General features: G+C 47.4%; 1 protein-coding gene across 8 annotated transcripts in view; it reads left to right on the forward strand.

Annotated features, from left to right (window-relative positions):
• Window positions 1-21,064, forward strand: part of LHX2 (LIM homeobox 2) — a 50,381-nt gene that overhangs the window by 15,661 nt on the left and 13,656 nt on the right. For 2 of the 8 annotated variants that reach the window (XM_017810422.1, XM_017810421.1), the window contains 2 exons: window positions 15,851-16,056; window positions 16,630-17,012. In XM_017810422.1, the coding sequence (XP_017665911.1) occupies window positions 15,857-16,056; window positions 16,630-17,012 (583 nt within the window). In that variant the 5' untranslated portion in view covers window positions 15,851-15,856. Of the gene's footprint in view, window positions 1-1,578; window positions 1,701-12,366; window positions 13,076-13,190; window positions 13,522-14,732; window positions 14,832-15,850; window positions 16,057-16,629; window positions 17,013-21,064 lie in introns of those variants that run through there. The other 6 variants (XM_017810426.1, XM_017810419.1, XM_017810420.1 and 3 more) reach the window with 6 other exon arrangements.

The following is a 21,064-nucleotide window of genomic DNA, read 5'->3' on the forward strand; positions in this document are numbered from 1 at the left end:
CGCTGCTGTGCCTCGCCAAGCTCTCCTTGCAGAGCCTGCAGAGCCAGCTCCGCTCTGCACAGTGTCCATCACCCTCCCTCCCGCCCCACGCCATGCTGGCCACTGCTCTGGGATGGCCAGCCTGGAAATTTGGCAGTACAAACGTGCACTGCCCTCTCTGGTGCAGGGATGGCAGAGCTTTGAGCCAAGGTTGGCACTAAAGGTGGGCAGGATGGGGAGGGACCGCTCCCTTCTCCTTGATGTGCAGGACTCTGGGGTTTTTTTGGCTATAGGAGGATTCTATTCCGGGGATTAAGGTTAGAGAGGACTAAGGCAGAGCAGTGCATGCTCTGTTAAGACCTCATTTTGATTTTTTTCCCCCTTTGTATTAGGGTTTGTGAGGGTGGGGGGTGGCAAGGAAGGGAGAGAGGAGGGAACAGAGAATGCAATTCCTAAGATCACAAAACCTACAAGAGTACTTTGTTCTTCCTAAACTTTTAAGCACTGTTCTTATATTACTGTTTCTCTCTTTAACTGCTTCAAAACATTTTTCAGATATTTGAGATAAGGCCAGTATTGAAAGAAGTACTTATTAGGATGTAGTAGCAATTTTGTGTTGAAAATTCGAGAATTTCAGTAGCAATGTAAATTTGTTCCAGCGAAGGGTCTGCCTCATAGCTTCAAAATGGACCTAAAATTGTATTTTAACCAATGTCTGCAAAAAAAGATAATTGAAAAACAATTCCTGTTGTATGGGTGTAGTGGGAGAAAATCACTGAAGCCAGCTTTATTGGTGTAAAAGAAAGGGAAGGAGGAGGTGCAGTGAGCATCCTGCAAGGCCTCCTTTCTTTGTCCCTGATTATATTGATCACATTGCCTCATTACATTAGAACAGGTAGCTCTTCCTAATGTATAAAATAAATAAATAAATCTGGGCGCTTTTAAGAAGACAGATACCAACTTATTTACAAGTGTTGCTGCGTGTCACAGTCCCCCTTCTAATATTGGTTTTCAGTATTTAATAAATAAATAGAGGGTAGGTATAGACAGAGCAATAGGGAGAGGGAGAAGGAACGCTGCTAATGACCAAGTGAAGCTGTGAGCAGCAGCCCTGCCCTGAGAGGAGCCCCCGTGATCAGCTGAGTGTCATGCAGGGGAGCCGGAGCCGGGGAGGCTGGGCAGGGTTGGGGAGCTGCAGCCTGGCAGCACCATTGGTTTGAAGGGGCCGTGATTGATTTGTCACCAGAGGCCCATTGGACTGGCGAGAAGCCCTTCTGGTCTCAGAGTCTCCCTGCCTCCTTCCTGTGCTGTCCCTGTCCCTGCTCCCGGGTGGAGCTGGCACAGCAGCCGGGCAAGGGGCTCAAGGTGGGGCTCACACACAGCCGAGGGGTTGAAGGTCACGGCTGCTGGAACTCTGTAAGGACTGGCAGGGGAGGTCCAGCTCATCCTACCGCTCACTTTCTGTCTTGCCTTTAGAACTCCAGAGGTTTGCAAAGCCCCCAGCGCACATCCCCACGAATCCACCAGCACACCATTCCCCCAGCAGAGACACAACCAAAGCCTCTCTGCTCTCTCCTTCCCTCTCCCTCTGTCTCTCGCACACACTCACGCACACACTCACGCACACACGCGCTCTCTCCCCACCCCTTCCACCTTCCTCTTATCTGTGCCTGGGAGAAACCTCTAGATCCACCAATATTAATTACAAAGGACAACGAAAGGTAAGAAGGCGTCAATTATCCCAAGGTGTCGTGATGTTATTTCCAGTCAATTGCAAATGTGTGAGGGGAAGATTTCGCCCCAGTGATTCCTGTCTGCCTGGCTGATGGGGACCGGAGCCGCTTCCCTCCCAGAACTGCTGCAGCTATGCCTTAAACCACACACTTTCCAGCAGGAGCCATCAGCATGGGCCTTTCTGAATTCTCTTTTTATTTCATTCATTAAGGGCATTAGGCAAGTTGGAATTTGTATGAAAAGGATCCTATGGGAATACTGTCTCCAGGGTAGGTATTTTCATGACTTTCCACATCCTGGGGCTCTCTCTGTATCTCTTCTCTTTCTCTCTCTCTTCTGTTAGATGGAGCTTTAAAGGAGGCTGCCCTCATCTTCTACCTAATCTGGGGAAAGGAAATATTCTGAGCTGCATATATTGAGTGACAAAATATTTTATTTATTTTATAAAGTGGCAGTTACTAAGAAATTGTGCGACCTTTCCTGCTTAATTTTGTTAATGGGCTTTGTTATTATCATTATTATTTCTATTCCTGTTTCCAGGTTTTTCTCACACAAGAGTTTTTAATGGCAATTGCCTTCGTTATCCAAAAAGAAAGAGATAGCAGACTGGACAACAGCAAAATAATATTAATCAAACAAAGACAGAGTTTAAATTAAAAGGGCTGTTGTATTCTCATAAAAGCAGGACAACCTCAATACTCCAGCTCATTTCACTTGGCAAAAGAACGTGGCATCAGTTTTTTAACTTTAAAATAGTTTAATGAACACGAATGGAGAAATAATTTTTCTGTGTATTTAGCAGTCTATAAAGAAGAGAGAATGCTTTAACTTTGATCGCCACAATTAGTTCCCTGGGTATCTAGAGGGGAACAGGGCAGCCCTGGGAGCCTCAGTTCTTTAGATACAAAAGCATTTAGATCGCTTTAGAGCAGTTAATCCTGAGACTGGCTGGGGTCCCTTTTGTTTTCTAACTCCATTGTGGGTTTTGTGCAGTTTTTTCTATTCGCATGATTGACTGCCCAATGGATGCTAATTATCCAAATGTCGCTTCTGTCCTTTGAGTGACTTTCTATGTATTATGGGCAACTGTCATGCATTCTGTCATTCTATATCATATTACATGTATTATCATATGAAAATGGTACTCTGCATAAAGGAAGGTGTCTGAACCAGCAGATGCTGCAGATATTTAGAGGACTTGCCTAATTTGAATGGATTTTCTATAGAAAAATTGGTCAGAAAGCATATAGGGGAGAGTGAGAAATTGAAAGTTTATCAGGTAATTATTTTTGTCCTTTTGCTGTTTACATGATAATGTACAAAGCATTAACTGTCTCTGCTCCTGAAATCTGCAGCCACCTTCCTCCTCCCGAACCAGGCAACCCGTCTGTATTTATTAGAGTATGACAGCTTAAGCTAATTAAACTGATATCTGTCTAAAATAATAAACCCAGAAAGTTAGAATAAACATTATGATTATAAGCAGAAAAGGCAGCTATACAAATGTAGCATCAGTGTTATATTTTAATGATAAACTGAAATTCCTATATGAAAAACACTGGATGTGGAATTACGAATGATAATAAAGTTCTGCGAAGACATTTTTCACTGTAAATATTTTTTGCTTAGATCTTTATCTCTTTCCATGGTATTAATAAGGCAGAGGGCTAACACAGCTGTGAACTTGAATATTTTTTTATTTTATACATATGTGAACATGTATTTATAAAGGATATCAAGGGAAAGGTTTTTACTGCGATTTTTCCACTAAGATAAACTTAACACACCTCAGTGTAATGTGCATGCCAACACTTAACAGGAATGCAAGATTTATAACGATAGGGCTTTTTAAATTTGCACTCTGGGGTCCATTGAATCCATAGGCACATCCAGAGTCTCCTCTCCTAAAATGTGAGGATGGTGTTTTATATTCGCCATAGCTATGAAATATTGTGGGTATATAACACTGAAATTCGGGATCTTGAGCTTCATCAGACGTGTGTGCAGTAAGTTCCCATTAATGGCAAAGCTAAATCATGGGAAGTCCGTGCTTCAGGAATAGCACAAAGATGCCATGGCAAGACTTGCTCTGCTGTCTGAGGGTGCTTTGAAATTTTCCATGATCAAATATACATGATCAAGCTGTGCTTGTTAGGGTACGAGGGGCTCCGGCCGGTCAATGGCTATTGATCAGGCTGTTAAGTATTTGTTCACGAGTCTTTATATCCCAAAAGGTTCAGGGAAATGAACAGTGAAAAATTGCATCGGAGTCCACCTTTGTTTGAGATTGATGTATCAAAACAGAGTATTCATTTGCCAAAGCTGCTGGAAAAAATGTGGAGTAAATTGTGACATGGGGACTCCAGGTACAGAGATTAGTATTTCCCTTTTTCTAATTACCTTTGTAAAATTGTACGTGCTAATTAAAAATGTAGAGACGGAGTCTTTGTAGAACATGAATAGTGAATTATTGATAAGAGCAGATTTACACAGCAAAAACAGAGATACAATCGTAGCTTAGCAGTTGAGCTTTATATTTTTACTTATATTTTGCTCATGCCAAAAATTTTTTAACTGAAGTTGCAGGAACAGTGATGCAGAAGAGTCCATGGGGTGGAAATGGAAATTTCTCTTACTCTTACAAAATAGCAAATTTTACTGGAATCAGTTACTATTTTTCAGTAATTGAATACATATTACTCCTCATGAAGAGTTCAAATTAAATGTGGTGGGGTTTTAAAATTATAATATCACTTGGCAAATATCTCAAATTATTTGAATAATAATTTTTTCTTCTTTCTTGAGATTTCTACTGTGTCTGTTTCTACAAGTCCATAATATATATTATTTATTATTTTAAAACTATCTATAAAGTTGGTTCCATAATTCAAAATATTACACATGTTTAAAGAGAGTGCTAATGTATAATTCTTGCAAAATCATACAAGGCATACTTTATTTGATTTCATCATGCTGTCCATTACATTCACAAGATCTTTCCTGAACACAGAAATCTCTGAAGAGGAACTTACCACACACTAAAGAAAACTACTGAACACAAAGAATTATTTCTGCAGATATTTGCCTCTAAGAAATGATAACATATGTCTGTGTCTGAATCTGCAAATAGAGAGATGGATACACACACATATGTTCATCCACACACACAGAGCCTCATACTGTGATATATCTTATCCATATTTATATAAACAAATTTACATACTGCATCTTTTGTAAATCTTCAACCCAGCAATACATATCTCGTGTCTCATCCTCAGATGGCAATTCCCTTAAAATGACTTCATATTTTCCCAAACGAGAATCCCATTGAAAGTAATCAGCCACGGTGAGATACAGAAAGTTTGGGAAGTGTAAGACGGGCCCGGTGTCCCGGATGGGTGGGAAGTGCCCTCTCCCCTTGCGTGTCTGACCTGGCTCTGAGCGAGCCCTGGCAGCGCGGGCAGGGCACGAGGGGCAGCCGGGCAGCAGAGCCCCCAGCCCCGGGAGCTGCACAGCGCACCAGCCTGGCAGCGAAGTCCTTTCCCTTCCCTGCAGCCGGGAGGTTTCCCCGTGCCCGGTCCCCTTTGCATCCTCTCTGGTTCCCTCCCTCGGCCCGAGCCCCCGCTCCTCACCCCGCTCCCGCATCCCCGCCCGCGGCCCCGCGCAGCGCGCTGCTCCCTACCTGCTCCGGCTGGGAAGTGGTGCGGCACAGCCAGGCGGTGGGCATTCAGGTAGTCCAGGGAAGGGCTCCGAGTGACAAAATATTGACTGCATTTGGTATTCACTTATGGAGGATGACGTTAGTGCCACAAAAATCCCTGTGATGTACAGGGAATAGTTAATTAATTAAAGGACCTGCTAATTGCTACTTGAGGTACTGTGCGGAGCTGATGAAGAGTGCTTGGTACGAGGTTAGGTTCTCAGTTTGGAGTGAACATTTTCATTTAAAAGATTTCTTTAAAGTACATCCTAATTTTTTTAATGTTTTTTCAGGTTACTGTATCTAGTTCAGACTCAAGTGTTCAATTGAGCTTCAATTAATTATAATATATAGTCGGGGTTCTTTAGCTGGGATAGATTGATGGAGAAGCTTTGTTTCATTTGGTGCAGGTGGCACTGTTTAATAAGCACAGGAGAGAGTGAATAATGTAGTGTTTGCAAAGAGAAATAAATGCAAAATAGAGAGGTGCAATTAGATCAGCTCAGAGAAATAAAGGATAAATATTAAATGGTCAGATATCTCACAAATATCAAATAAAATAGTAATAAGTATCTCATTGAAAACTGCCATTTTAATTTATGAATATCTAACAGCACTGCTTTAAAATAAATCTAGTGAGCAAGTCTTCTGCCTTCGTTAGGCAGGCACGTTTCAGTGGCTGGAAAATACCCCACTGCTAATTTTCAAACTGTCCACATTATTTTTCTGATACTGAAGTATAAATAAGATTCTAAATTTAAAATATAAACACAAGGACTTCAAAAATTGATTTCTAAATTGTGTTATAAAGTACATTAACCTTCGGCATTCTTTTCTTTAATTGGAGCTGTGTTGTGTTGGAGAAAAATTACCCCATGGAAAATTAATCTGGGAAAACTTGTAAATCATTATCAATAAGGTACCAGCCAATGAGAGGCTTCTCTGCATGCACCAAAGATAAAATAAAGTTGCAGAAGACTGCTGAAAAGGACAACCAAATTGTAGATGAAAAAAGTGAAAAAGCCCATGAAAATGAAGATCTTCTAATTGTACACAAAAAACCCAAAACAAGTGTAAACTCCTGAAAATAACAAATAAGGGGGAAAAAAGGAGGAATGTTATTTGACTTAAAAAAAAAAAAAGAGGAGCTGGGTATCTGGTAGCTAAGAGGATAGTCCTGTAAGCTACTTAACAAAAGAATGTGAATGTATCAGACCTTTCAGCAACACTTCTGCATCTAAAAATTTCAGCTGTAGACAGATTTTCCACAGACGAGTCCCCCCTACTGCTAACCTCTTAAATATACCTATAAAATACAAAATGTTCCCAATCACCTCCAATAAAGGAAGCTTCCTTACGTTAAATGCATTGAATATTTGTGTTAGAAATCTGAACTGCTTTCTGATGTGGTTAAATTCACAAAGAAATGTGGTTATAGAACAGAAAAGGAATGTATTGAGCACATCACCCTGAATATTTGCAGATGGGTCCGGGGCTGGGGGAGTTTACTTATAAAATATGGAGTTAATCATATTCTCAGGCTCTGAATATTCAAAGGAGGCAATGCCATTGGAGCCTTTCCTCCCCAAACCTTGGGTTTGTTGTGCAGCCGTGTTTACCAAATCCCCGGGACACCCAATCAGGGCGGGCTGGCAGCCCTCGCCCATTGGTGGATGTGCAACTTGTAAAAGGTTTATGGGGGAGTGTTTGCTGGGGCTGCAGGAGGGTGCCCTGCTGGCAGCACCGACCTGGGGCTGCAGGGAGGGGGCACGGGGCAGCCACAGCCGACTGCCTCACCCACACTGCTCGTGGCCATTTGGGCAAATGCTTTGCACCACAAGGAATACCTTCCCCAGCTTGGCTAAAAAAAAGATATTTAAAAAAATCTGTCCCTCTACCTGAAAAACGTGTTCCTACAAAGGACCTTATCACACTTATTTGAGCTGTAACTGTAGAGCAAAAAGATTAGTCTGTAGTAAACCGATTAAAAAACATCATTAAGAAGCAGCGACACTACTAGATCCAAGAAGAGCCATTTTTGCAATTTTTGCCATATTCTGTGCGTGAGAGTCACCAAATTTCTCGTAATTCCCGCTCCGTAGTTTGTAAACATGATTCTATTTACATTATTTACTCTGGTAGGTGCCTGTCAGGCAACCAGATCTAAGCACACCACCAAAAATGTGTGTTCCCCAAAATAAAACTCCAAAGTTATCTTAAATGCACAGCTACTGACTTTCAGAATCGTATTTTCTTTACCAATTCACTGTAATAAAAATGAACATTTTGTCATCACTTTGGGAAACTGTGCCAAACACCTTAAAACACATGTCACATGCCAACTTTACTTCATTTTTCTCCTCAGGGAATAGATACATCTGGAATCATAATCACAGATAAAAACCTTGACAAAATTGCACGTGAGCCCAGCCCTTCTCCCCAACACCTACCTTTTCATAACATTTAATACAATATTAATATCGGTTACTAAAAAGGCTTCCAACCTTTACATTTCTGACATAACATGTTCAAACCCATATTTCACACTTCTTGTTCTGTTTTAAGTTCAGTGGATTTAACAGGACTCTGGAGAGAAGATCATGTGGTTGAAGATTTCCCTCCCTCTTTGACACCCGTAGAGGCAGTTTTGGAATTGTTTAAATAGCTGTGGCTATATAAACTGGAATATGTGAGACCTTGGACGTCTTATTTTCCCTCACATCTCCACATCCGTGCATGTATTTTCCTCTGAAATCGATTGCTTGTACCAGTGACAAACAATTTCAGCACAACATCTGGGCAAAACCTTCGGAATATTTTCCTTCTGAACTGTATTATTCCTCTTTCCTGCGCTTTCCTGGTTTACCAGACAAATACAATTAGCTAGTATTATATAATAATATTATTTGGTCTTTTCTATCTGTGATTGACAGTTTTTCAAATCAAAATAAAACACATTCTTAGTCGATCATCTTCTTGAGAGTGCGCTCCTGTTTTAAGCTCGGTTTGCTTCTGAGACAGCCAGAGATCTTATTCCATCAGGGGTAGATGGTGGAATTATAGATCCAACAGATCCCACACTCTCTGAAAAATACTTGGCTTAATATTTAATAGCTAATTCCTGGGCAGATGTTTTTCCTGCATGCCTTTATCAAGCACTCATCAGCTGGTATTGCAGAGAAATGGAACTGGAGAACTTTGCAGATCTCCATTTATGATTGTGTTTGTAATTAATGCCATGCTGGAAGTACCTCGGGCACCTCACTGTATGGCTTTGTTCACGTCAGAATGGGGAGAGCAACCTCTTTTTGTTACATATTTAACAGCTTTGAAAGACATTTTTTTAAACAGCAAATGTACCAGACAGCTTTAAAGCAGAGGACATTAAATAGGGGGCCAATTATTCATTCAGCAGCTCTACGTGCATCAAAAACACGCATACCACCAAATTTTCCTGAGACAAACCACTTCAATTTCCCATGACTCAGACACCATTTCTGCACTAACTAGGTAAGGATAGCAAGCCTTTCAAAACAGAAAAATATATTAAATATATTCTTGCCCTGGAATACAGAAAAAAAATCCTTAAAAAGATGTTCATTTACAATTAAGGGACAGCAATGGCGACAAGAAATGTCCCATTTTTAAACAGAACAATATTTCTTATTAAGGTAACTTCATTATTTCTCTTTCACTTTAAAATGACCCACAGTGTCCAGCTCAGTCTGTAGAAGTGCAAGAAGTGATCCATGAATGGAGCCATAATTCCCGGGACTGTTTCAGGCCAGTCCATGGAGCAGCTGACTCTGAGGCTGCTGGTCTGTCTGCAGCGACTCGGGCAGAGCAGGAGCTGAGCTGAGCTCCACTTGCTGACGAGAAGCAAACTGTCTCACATTTTAGGAGAACAACATCATTGCCTATAAAAATGAAGAAGAGACAAAATAAATAAAACCGGTTAATGTTGTAGTTAACTTGCAAATCAAGTAAATCTGTTGGTACAGTATTTTCGAAATAAACGATAACAGCATCACACCAAACACACATTTCTGAACATATACGCGCTCTGATTTTGATTTAATGGTATCTCAGCGTCAACTATTGCTTCCTTTGCTGGTACACACTTCCTGATGCCTACTGTGAAGGGTGCCCATATTTACAACTGAGTAAGATGATTAATTACACCTTGTCAATCACGGTGCATGAAGACATAACACCACAGCAGACAATGAAGAAGATGCCTGAAGCTACAATTACATTTTAATTCATAGTTTATTGTATGTTCCCATATATTGCAGTCTAATAACCGTAGGGGCATCGAAAACATATGAGATATCAATCACTCTGCCCCCTGGTCTTTCATGTTTATATTATTCCACAGCCTTTAAATTACCATAAGTAGTTACTTATTTTCTAAGCTTTCTTCTCTTCTTTCTTACCTTTTGCTTCCATTTATGTTTTATTCTTAGTACCTTTATCCAACAGCTATGAGTATTTGATAGAAGTTTGTAGCTCACTTAAAATCTGTAACAGACAACCTGAAACCCAGCAATTAGCAAAGACAGCTTAGACTTGTGTTCCTTTGTTGAAGGAGGCGTTGAATCTTTTGTTCTGATTTAGTCACGGTAGCTGGGTGGAAGCTGGTACCTCATTATGTGGTTGGTCTGTTTGTCTGGTAGGTAGCAGATGGTACTGGAGATGACGTTACCAAGAGAGGCAGGGTAGAGAAACTCAAGACCTGTGATTTGTTCACCTGTCACCTATAACAAAATACAGGTTAAAAGACTTTATTATTAGCTGCACCATTTTTCTAATGAAAAAGCTCTCGTTTCAAATGAGCCCGCGTCTCATTCCGAAGACGATTTTGCTCCAGCAATTTCTCTGTTGCTCATTATTCAAGAATATCCTGGATTTTATTCTGAACAATGTAAATGTCATTCAAGTGTCAGTGTGTACATTAGCAGCTTTATGTTTACATTCTGTTACTCTCCTTGTGTTTTGGTAGCAAGGGTTGGATGTCTTCTTGTGTTTGTATATCCATTAGGAAGGGAATCAGAGATAGCCTGTGAACTGGAGGTCATGCCATACTTTTTCAGTGTGCTTTTGGTATTATTGGTTCCATCCACTGAGGCGATTCTGTAACATAAAATACAGTATTTTAATGCTGTTAAATATCTAAAATCTTTTTGATAATTAGCAGTGTCAGATAGAGTGTATGAATCCATGACCTTTCTTAACTGCAAAAAGTATGTAATCAATTCCGTGATGGGGAATTAATCTGGTATTAGAACATCTGAGGACAGTGCGGTGCAGAGCCGTGGGTAAGGATATGTACAGCAAATTGCTTAAGTGCAGATAACCCGGCGGTGTCCCGCGGTGGGTACGTGCTGTCCGGTGGGCAATGTCCCACAGCCTCACTGCAGCCAAACCTCCCAGCACAGGCGGGGGCGGGAAATGTCTCGCAACTTTACAGAGGAAGGGAAAGATTATTTTATCAAGATAAATGCCATACAGTGCCTCTAATTGTGCTAATTCTAATCTGAATTCAGACATGAGCTTCCATTGTTTCCAAGGTCTGATTTTAGGACAGTCTTTGGATAGTTCCCACAGATGGGAAATTCGCTTGCATTCTGTATGGTTTCTTGAGGGGTCTTGTGGCTATTTCATATGCATTTCTACAAGAGACACTTTGTTCTCCTCTGTGACATGCAAATGTCTTTAACTACTCAGAGCAATCTCAACAGAAAGATGATGAAAAGCCTCGATTATTGTAAGAAGGGAACACATAAACCCAGCAAAGTTTGACTATAAACAGAGTAATTCTGGTTCTAACAAGGATAGCCCCGACTGCACTGTACCTGTGAGAGGCAAATGGCTCTGCCAGAACACACCACCCGAGTGATGTAAGAGCTCCCAGTCACCATGAGGCAGCGAGTCTCATGATCTCAGTGTGCATTCACATTTACCTTCCGTTGTGCTACCTTTGTAACGAAATTAGAAGTGTGATATTTGACATCTTTAATACTAATTAGTCCTTCCTCACTACCCACCTCCTGGATAAATATTTAGACATCGTGAACAGTCTCCCTGAGTACTCTTTGTCTTTTCTGGAGACTTTCTGAAGCTTCTCCTCTACTTCAGAGACCTTCTTGGCCTGGTTTTCTTACAGTCTACTTGGAAACGAGAGATACGTGAGGCCCGAGTCTGTGGAAGGCTCCACGAACTGGGATGACTCAAATTATTATGTTCAAACGTTGAGTGTTCATCATGAGGAGGGTTGTTGGGCACATTCAACTGGTCATGAATGTTTGGGGCGCCACGATCTCAGAGCGGGGCGAACTTTTGGCCGCTCCTTGTCCCTCGCCGTGTTCTGCCCCACGCGCTCTTTGTCACGCCCCGGTGCCACACGTCGCCGAGGGTCACCGGGTGACCGACGCCAACCTGAGCTCGGGGCCCGAGGCCGCGGGGCCCGCGGGGCGCGGCAGTGCGGGGCCGGCGGGGCCGGGCGGGGCCGGTGCGGGGCCGGCGCGGGGCCAGCGCGGGGCCAGCCCCGGCCCCGAGCACATGCGGCGGGCCCGGGCGGGCGCAGCCAATGGCGGCGGGGCAGGACATGATGTCAGCGGGGCTGTAGAAAAGGCGCGGAGCCCCGCGCGGTGCCCGCGCCGCAGACGCGCCGCTCCAGCCCCGCCGCTCCAGCCCCGCCGCGGCTCCGGCCCCGGCCGCGCTCCCGCCCCGGCCCCCGCGGGCCGCGCCGCTTTAAGGAGAGAGGGGGGCCGCGAGCGCTCGTCCCATCTGGTGCCCGTCCAACTCTCCCTCCTTCCCCTTGGCTTTTTCTTTTCCCAATGAGCTCCACCGGGCTGGGGGAGGAGCGGGGGAAGGAGCAAACTTTGCCCCTGAGCTGCCGCCGCTGCCAGCCCTCTGGACTGTGAGCGCGTACGGTGGGCACCCGCCCCAGCCTCCCTGCAGCACCAGCCTGCTCTCCGCCTGCTGCAGCCTCCCTCTCCCTCGCTTTGCTCCTCTAAATTTCGCACAGTACGATGTAGGGGGCTTGTCGTTATTTTTTTTTCAATTATTATTTATTTCTCACCGAAGATGGTTTAATTTTTTTTATATTTCTATTATTTATTAATCCCTCCCAACCGTAAACCTGCCCAGCCTTCTGCCAGCTGGGCCAGAGCATAAAGCCTGGGACTGCACCTGGGGCAATGAGCCCTGCACTGAAGAAGCCTCCTAGAGGGATGTGCCGGGGCCGCGCAACAGACTAGATCCGAGCCCCGAAGCTCACACCATCAGTTATCCCCTCTCCCTCAGCCCCTTCGCCCGCCTTTTCTGCGCCCCATCCCCCTGAAAGCTCGGACCAGTGCCTGCGCCGCGCTCCGGAGAGCTCTGCCGGGGGAACAGCCCGGTGCCCGAGGACAGACGGGGCGGCCGTGCTAGATGCATGGGGGAGGGCTCCGGTTAATGCAAGTTCTGGGCTCCTGCAGGGACCCCGACAACTGTCAGCAGCAGCAGCAACTCGGGCCCTCCTCCTCTGCTTCCTCAGCGATGCTTTTCCACAGTCTTTCCGGCTCGGAGATGCACGGGGTCATCGACGAGATGGATCGGAGAACCAAAAGCGAAGCACCGGCCATCAGCTCGGCTATAGACAGGGGAGAGACGGAAACGGTAGGAGCCGAAGGAATGGGAGAGTCAGGCACCCCCCTAAACGTACCAAACCCCTCACAGATACGGCTTTTCCCCTAAAATAACAGATCGGGGGGAAACGTATGCAAAATGCTAAATCAGAAGAGATCTGAGCGTAAAGGCACCCCAAAAGATTAAATGAAACCGTGGGGAAAGGCATGAAACTGTTAATTATTAATAATATGCATAGTAATAGTAAGGCTTGGGTGAAATGAACGGTACTGCTCTTGCGAGAAAACAGAAAGATAGACCAGCCTTTTGGTAGCGTCCAAGAACTCCTTCCCTTCCCCCAGCCTGTCCGGCCTTCCAAAGTTTTTAGGAAGAGGCGAAGTACGGCTTTATAACGATAACATTTTGGCACAGCGAATTTTTTGTCTGCAGAATGGAAACACAAACAGCAGAGAATCCAGTTCTGTGTTATTTTTCAGGTAGGATGTCTACAGTGAGACAGTCTTTATAGCATTTATTTAAAAAAAACCCCAAAGCAAAACAACCCCGAGTGCCCTTAAGTTATTGTTTTTAAAAAATAATTTTAATATGTGGGCTTGTAAACATGGCAAACAGAACTGGAAGATATGTTTCAGGGAGACGGATGGATGCGATTTTTTTATAACTTTGCCACTTTTTACCTTCTGTCTGCTGATGCACAGTACTTGTATATTAATACATTTAGATAATAAAAGGATGCATCCGTCTAAACAGCGCTAAGCTGGCAGAGTGGGAGAGATTTCCGAAGTGTCTTAACTGATTCAACAATTCACATATGCTTTTTTACATTTTTTTTTATTATTTTTTTTGTTAAGAAATAATTCTGAAGTGAAACGATCTCGCACGTTGGTTAAATGCTGTCTCGTAAGCTGATACGGGCATATGCAAGGAAGATCTGTTCTCGGGTTTTCGAACTCCATCAGTGTGTGTTCTTTCTCTTAATGCTATGTGGAAATTTGCTTAAAGGTGGCAGTGAGACTATTTAATCCTGAAATACTGGCTGAAAAACAGCCTTTGTGCTATAAGGGTGGGACATGATTTCTAATCTAAACGGGTTTGGTTTTCTTTGAAAAAGTTAATATTTCTCCATACAAATAAACAACATCGAATGATCTTCGTTGGAATAAATATTGTGACATGATAGCTTTATCTAACTATATATAATGTATATGCATACACGTGTGTACATAACAAATAGTGGGATGGAGTACTCGATCCTTGAATGCCATTTCTGAATCTCAGAATATTTTTGTTACTGGAAAAGCAAGGTAGAAAAAAAATCGTTATTTCATTTAAAGTGGTTTTACAAGAAACTATTTTGGTTATAAAATGATCCCTACTCGGAGTTCGGTTAATGCCTTAAAGAAACAAGCTCCCGGTGGGTTCCTGTGACTAACACCAGTGGAGTGCCAGGGTTTTATTTGTGTGGACTTCTGCTAGTGGGAGCGGTGCGGTGCAAACGGGAGCGCTCGCAGCGACGGGATTTTGCGATTCCCGCAAGCAGGGGATGAAAGGGACGGCTCTGGCATATGCTGGAAGCGCAGCCTCGGACCCTTTCCATTGCCCCCGATATCCGCCTTTGCTTTTTGCTTTGCGCGAGGATTTAAGGCTCTAGAGGAGGTAAAAGCAAACAAACAACTTCTCCCCCGCCCCGAAGCAAAACAAACCGCGTGTTGGGCACAGCTGTAAGGAAGTGTTTCGGGTTCTCTTGCACGAGAACGGATCTGCCGTGGGCTTCTGTGCAAAGCGGGTAAGAGTAAGTCGGGACCGAAGTGGAAAGCAGCGTCTGGCAAGGTCCGCCCCAAACCCTGCTCCACCGAGCCTCTCCTCCCGAACGCTGCTTTCAGGTGCCTGCTAAAATAAATAAGCGTGCTCAAATGGGTCCGATATTTCTCTCTCTTTCTTTTTCGGTAGAAGTTGACAGGATATGTATGAATTTGGGGGGGGGGGGTTTGAGGGTTTCGATTGGATTGCGATTTGACACTAAACTATTAAATTATATAGGGCTTACATTTAGTTTTATTGCTTCCAAGTTTATCCCAGCATAATCTAAAGTGCTCTGTTCGTTTTTTCCCGCTTTCTTTCCAACACGTTTCCCACTATTTCGTTTTCCCGGTAAAATATTCTGCACCTCGGATTTAGTAATGCTCGTCTCCTCCGCAGCTTTATTTACTGATCCCTTTAGTACTTTGGGTCACAGCAGATCGCGATCCGTGTTGTTTGGGACCAGCTTGCAGAGAGCTGTGTCTGCAGCACTGTGACTACTGGGGGTTTGATCGTAATTCATTCGGAATTTTATAGCTAGGAAAATACACACACAGACACGCTCCACATACACGCACTCACAGAGCATTAACTATGCAGACACTCTCGGTATATCCATAATAATAAATTTTAAAATTAACTATCTGCGATTTGCCCTACTCTGTGATCATTGCGCCTGTTTATTGAACAGCATCTTGTTTTGTGACTGGAAAATACAGCAGAAAAAAAAAAAAGTTCTGAGTCTGGTCCGGACGCCTCCCCTAAAACCCAGGGTGGTTTTCTGTTTGTCTCGCCCGCTTCCCCGCCTCCTCCCGGGAAGGTGGGATGCGGCGGGACCCTGGGGACCGGGCATGGGGCCGATCGGGGCGGCGGGCGCGGAGCCCCCGCTCCTCTGGCAGCCCCTGCGAGGGAGAGCAGCGGCCCGGCCGGGCAGGGGGAGGGGGAGCCCAGCAGCTCTCAAGAGTTTCTCCCTCTCGCTAACGGTCTGTAATTGTTTTCCCCCAGCAGACCATGCCTTCCATCAGCAGTGACAGGGCTGCCCTGTGCGCCGGCTGCGGGGGGAAAATCTCCGACCGTTATTACCTCCTGGCTGTGGATAAACAGTGGCACATGCGCTGCCTGAAGTGCTGTGAATGTAAACTCAACCTGGAGTCCGAGCTCACCTGCTTCAGCAAGGACGGCAGCATCTACTGCAAGGAGGACTACTACAGGTACAGCTCGCCCTCGGCCACCAGCCGGGGAGGGGGCACTGCCCGCCGACCCCCCCCGAGCACACCCTGTCCCGAGGAGACAGCGGAGGGGATCCGTGGGCACGCGTGGGGCAGGCTGCGGGCTCCTCAAACCTCCCCCTGCAGAGGGAGGCTCGCGGGGAGGAGGAGTGCCGTGTTCCGGGAGGGGGGCACGGCCCGGGCACAGCTCCCCCAGCCCGGCTGCGGTACCGGGGCCTCCCGTGCGGGGCCGGCGGAGCCGCTCCTCGCCCGCCCGCGCTGCTTGCTCCGGCCCGGGGGTGCGGGACGTTCGCGGGGCGGGGGTCGGTGCCTCTTCCTGGTGGGATCTGGCGGTGCAGGAGCTGCCCTGCGAGGTGCAAACGGGACGGGGCGTCCCCGCGCTGCCGTCCCGAGGGCCCGCCCGGCTGGGCTCTGCAAACCGGCTTTGTGCCGCTGCCCCGGGCCGGGCGGCCCCCGGGCCTCGCAGCCCTCGGCCGCCCTCCGGGCACACCCGACCGAGGACGGGGTGGTGGCAACGTGCCTCTCACCGTCTCCTCTGGCCTTTCTGTTTTGCAGGAGGTTTTCGGTTCAGAGATGTGCAAGATGTCACCTGGGGATTTCTGCCTCCGAGATGGTCATGAGGGCCAGGGATTTGGTATATCACTTAAATTGCTTCACTTGCACCACTTGCAACAAGATGCTGACCACTGGCGATCACTTTGGCATGAAGGACAATCTGGTGTACTGCCGCCTCCATTTCGAGACTCTCATCCAGGGGGAGTACCAGGTGCATTTCAATCACTCGGATGTAGCCGCTGGGAAGGGCCCGGCTTTGGGAGCGGGCTCTGCCAACACTTTGGGACTGCCTTATTACAACGGCGTGGGGACTGTCCAGAAGGGGAGACCCAGGAAAAGGAAAAGCCCAGGGCCTGGAGCAGATCTGGCAGCCTACAATGCAGGTAAGAGACCCCCACCTTCCCCCAGAACGGTTCAAATGGTTTGTTTCTGTTCACTTCCAAAGGGGGATTTCCGTTTATTTTAGCTTAAACCGTTAATAATAGTTTAGCTGCAGCATAATTATTGAGATCAAGTGCTGTCAAACTGCAATTACAGAAGCTAATATGTTAGCATTTTTCACTTCAGCTGGAAATAAAATGTTTTGAAGCAAGGTCATCTGGTTAAGGGGGGGGGAGAGAAGGGGGAATGTAGCCTGGAATAAAATCTGGAAACCAGAGATTTTAAGTTAGCACTTCGGAGAGCTGTGAATTTTCTTTAGTGGCTACACTTAAAGGCTGCTGACGGGTGAATTATTCTGCCCTGTGCTGAGCTCCTGCACCCTAAAGTTTTGGAAGGAGAGAGAGAGAGAGAGGAAGTGGCCGTTTCCCAAGGGCCCGGGGTGGGAGGTGGCCGTGGTGCCGGGCTGGGGGTGCCCGGGCAGGGGCTGCGGGCAGCAGGTGTCTGGGGCAGCACAGAGCCCGCTCACACGGGGCACGCTCGGCTGGAGTTTTGTTCGTCTGACGTGACTGGGAGAAGGGTCGGGAGACTCGCAGCATCCCTTTTCCATCCCCTCGCTGCCCCGCGGCGCAGCCGCTGCCCCTGAGCCGAGCCCAGCAGCGGGAGGAAGGGGAGCGGAGCTGGCAGCAGCCAGGGCTCTGTGTATCCAGCTGCAAACTTTCCGATGTGTTTCCTCGTTTAACCTCCCGGCCGCCACAGCACTGTAATTTTACAGGCAAAGGAATTCGAGCAGTCTCTTGCCCCCCCATCCCGCTCCCCTCCTTCCTCTCGCTCCGCTTCTCCGTGTAATGCCCACCAGAACTGCCCTCCCCGGGGCTTCCTGCGCTGCTCCTTGGATGCAACCGGGAAAACTGCTCGGACAGAACAAAATTCTTAGCTGTTGGTTTTACGAGAGGACTCGGAGGCGGGGGCGGGCTTCCCCCCAGAGCGGCGTTCCCGGGCCGGGGGCTCGGCCGTCCCGCCGGGCTCCGGGCCCCCAGCTCGTTTCTCCCCTCCGTTCTGCGCCTCAGTGTCCTCTGCGCTCCTCCGCTCCTTCCAGCCTGTTTTCTTTTTAATCTACCGCGTTCAGACGCGTCCCGTAGGGCGCAGATTTGCCTCCAACGTGTTTCTTTTTCCCGGAGAGGGCGTTCGGTAAAGGCCAAGCTTGCTGCGGGTGGTTTGGGGCCGCAGCTCTGCGCGCCCCGACAGCTGCGGGCTGCGCCGGCGGCCGCTCCGCCCGCGGGGAGGAGGAGGAGGAACGGGGGGAGGAAGGTGCGTGCGGGGCATCGAGAGGTGCAGGGGAGGTGAGGGGGGCTCGGGCTTCGCGCCGGGGGACGCGGCCCGGGATGGGGAGGCTGCGGGTGTTTTGCGCCTGAAGGGAGTAACAATAGCGACGGAATGGGGTGGTTTGCGCTGAAAATGGCAGGGAGAAAAGGCGCATCTCCAACCGGCAAACGCACCTCGGGAACGAAATTGCCAGCTATTATTGGTTTAACTAATTGCTGAATAATTTGGAAATAGTGCAAAAAGCAGTAGTAGTCCCAGTGGTGAAGGTTGATGAAAGGTGGATGTAGTGTTCTCGCGGGTAACAGTTCAGCTTTAAAACGTGCATCAAATATGCATCTTTCCCGTTTAAAAAGTCTCCTTTTCGAAGGGATTAGCTTTTAATTGTCCTTCCGCTGTCTCCCTGTGCAGGGCAGATGTTCAGATTCAAAGGACCTGTAAACCGAACCAGCGGCATCTGTCCTGGATGGGAGCACAGCCTGTGAAAGTCTTTCTGCTCCCTGACTTCCTAAATAAACCGCCTTTAACTGCGTTTTGAAAAATTCGTTTACAAAATAATTGCCCTCCGATTTTTTGGTCTTTTAATCTTTGTTTAAAGCTTGCAACTGAAACTTAAGAGATCTTCCTTGAGTCACCTTTGGCTTCTTTGCTTAAGCTATTTATCTGCTTAACTATTTACTAGACCAATAATCGACTAATTTATGCAGTAATAAGTGCCATTGATCTTGGAAATCAGACCAGGTTGCCCGCTGATGTAAAATTTCACAAACAAGTAAATTATTGCAAAGCCTTCAATTTTGTGCCTTTAAAGAGAAACCGTTTAAAAATGTGATGGTTTCTCTTTTTATTTTTAATGAAACTTGTCACCTCCTTCTCAGAAACTCACTAGAAATGCACAATGTTGTCCTCTGAGGGGATCTGCTCCTGGTAATTTGTGTAGAATACTTTGTGGAAATAAGTCTACACCCAGAGGTGGTGGGAAAAGGGGGACCCGTAAACTTGGCAGAGTCGAGGCTGAAATTATCTCGTAAATTGCAGTAAATATTCATCTGCAACACGAATTGGACTGACTTCCCCCCCCTACTTAAACAAGACTTCGTTTGCAGGGGGTTGATGGGTTTAGATGTGGATAGAGCCTGACAAGTGGAAAATAGCTTAGAAGGATGCTGGAACTTCAAAAAGATTTCTTTTTCTTTCTTTCCTCCTCCCTTTTTTTTTTTTTTTAGTGTGTTCCTGTGATCATAATTTCTTCCTTCACTTGTTGGAATGGAGTTTGATGGGTTTTTTAGGTCAGTAAATCAATGGCTGAAAGCTTGCTGAACACAGAAGCACCTGTAAAGAATTCTGAATACTCCCTTTGTGAATTAGACCCCAAACCTCCCACAGCCCGCTGTTTTATTCATTTCTATCTAGTCCGGCTTTAAGACACTAAAATATCCCGGAAAATGACAGATGTATTGCACAAACTTGGGGCACGACGAGCTGATAAAATACCCATAATCTATACAAGTTCCTTCGCTAGCAGGAACGTGCCTCGTGCTCCGCCGAGGGGGTGCCCGAGCAGCCCGGCTGGATGGAGCCCTCGGCCGGTGGGCACCGGGGCTGGCGGCGGTTTTTGGCCCCTGGCTCTCGGGGAACCCCCGGGCCGCCTGGAGCTGACCCTCCCAACGGGCTGTGGCACGAGTGGGGTGGGGTCTTTTTCCCTGACAAAAATACGAAAAGCGTGGAAAGTTTTGAAGAGCGAATCTCTCCTCGTTTCCCTTGGGACTAAAAGCTCAGAAGAAGGTTCCCTGTGACTCCAGGGGCAGAGCGAGCAGACGGGAGTCGCAGCCTAAAAAGGAATGTCTTGCAGAGATTTCCTAGGAAAAATAAGAATTTGCCCCTTTCCCTCTTCCTCTTTGCTTCTCCCCCTTCTCTCCCCCCCGCCGCCCCTCCCTGGTCATCCTTCGGGTCCCCGGGCGCATGTGGCCCCTCCCGGGGGGCTGGGGCTGGGGTCGGGGCTGGGGCAGGCGCAGGGGTTGGGGTCGGGCCGGGGCAGGGCTCCGGCCCCGCTCGCTGCCCGAGGGGCTCCCGGGGGCGCTCCCGCTGCCCGGGCGGGTGCGGGGCCGGGCCCGGGGCAGGGCCGGGGAGCGGAGCCGCAGCCCCTTCCCCGGCGGGGCGGGCGGGAGGAGCGCGGCTCGGCCGGGGCTGCCCGGGTTAATCGCGGCGCTCGGGGACTGACCGCGCACTCGCACCGGCCATTCAGCGCCATTCAATTGGCTTAATTGAGGGGAAAAACCCTGGCGGCGGCTCCTCCCGCGGGGCCCGGGCCCGGCCGCCCCTGGCCGGCCCCTTTGTTCTCCCGCCCCGCAGCCCCGGCCCGGCCGCGCTGCCCCCGGGGGGCTCCGCGAACGGGGGGGGCCCGGCCCTCCGGCAGCCCCGGGGGGCAGCGGGACGCGCGGCCCCTTTGTCCGAGGCTGCCGCGGAAGGCCGGAGGAAGAGGCTTCTAATCCCTGCTCTCCTCCTTCCTGGCCTTGTGATGCTCGGCCTGGGTGATAGTCGCTCCTTAAGACAGGCTTTATCTCCCCAGCAGCGTTTCTGGAAATGTCAAGGCCGAGGCAGCGCTGTCGTGTCTGTTGCTCCATGGTTTGGCACAGGCACCCTCCTTTGAGCACTGCCAGGTGCCTCGGGAGCAGCCACGGGTACCTCGCCTGCTCCCAGAGCCACAGCTTCACCCCTTTGCATCCCTGTGGGG

This window comes from Lepidothrix coronata, unplaced genomic scaffold, assembly GCF_001604755.1.
Source record: "Lepidothrix coronata isolate B3197 unplaced genomic scaffold, Lepidothrix_coronata-1.0 Scaffold28, whole genome shotgun sequence".
Classification (NCBI taxonomy): domain Eukaryota; kingdom Metazoa; phylum Chordata; class Aves; order Passeriformes; family Pipridae; genus Lepidothrix; species Lepidothrix coronata.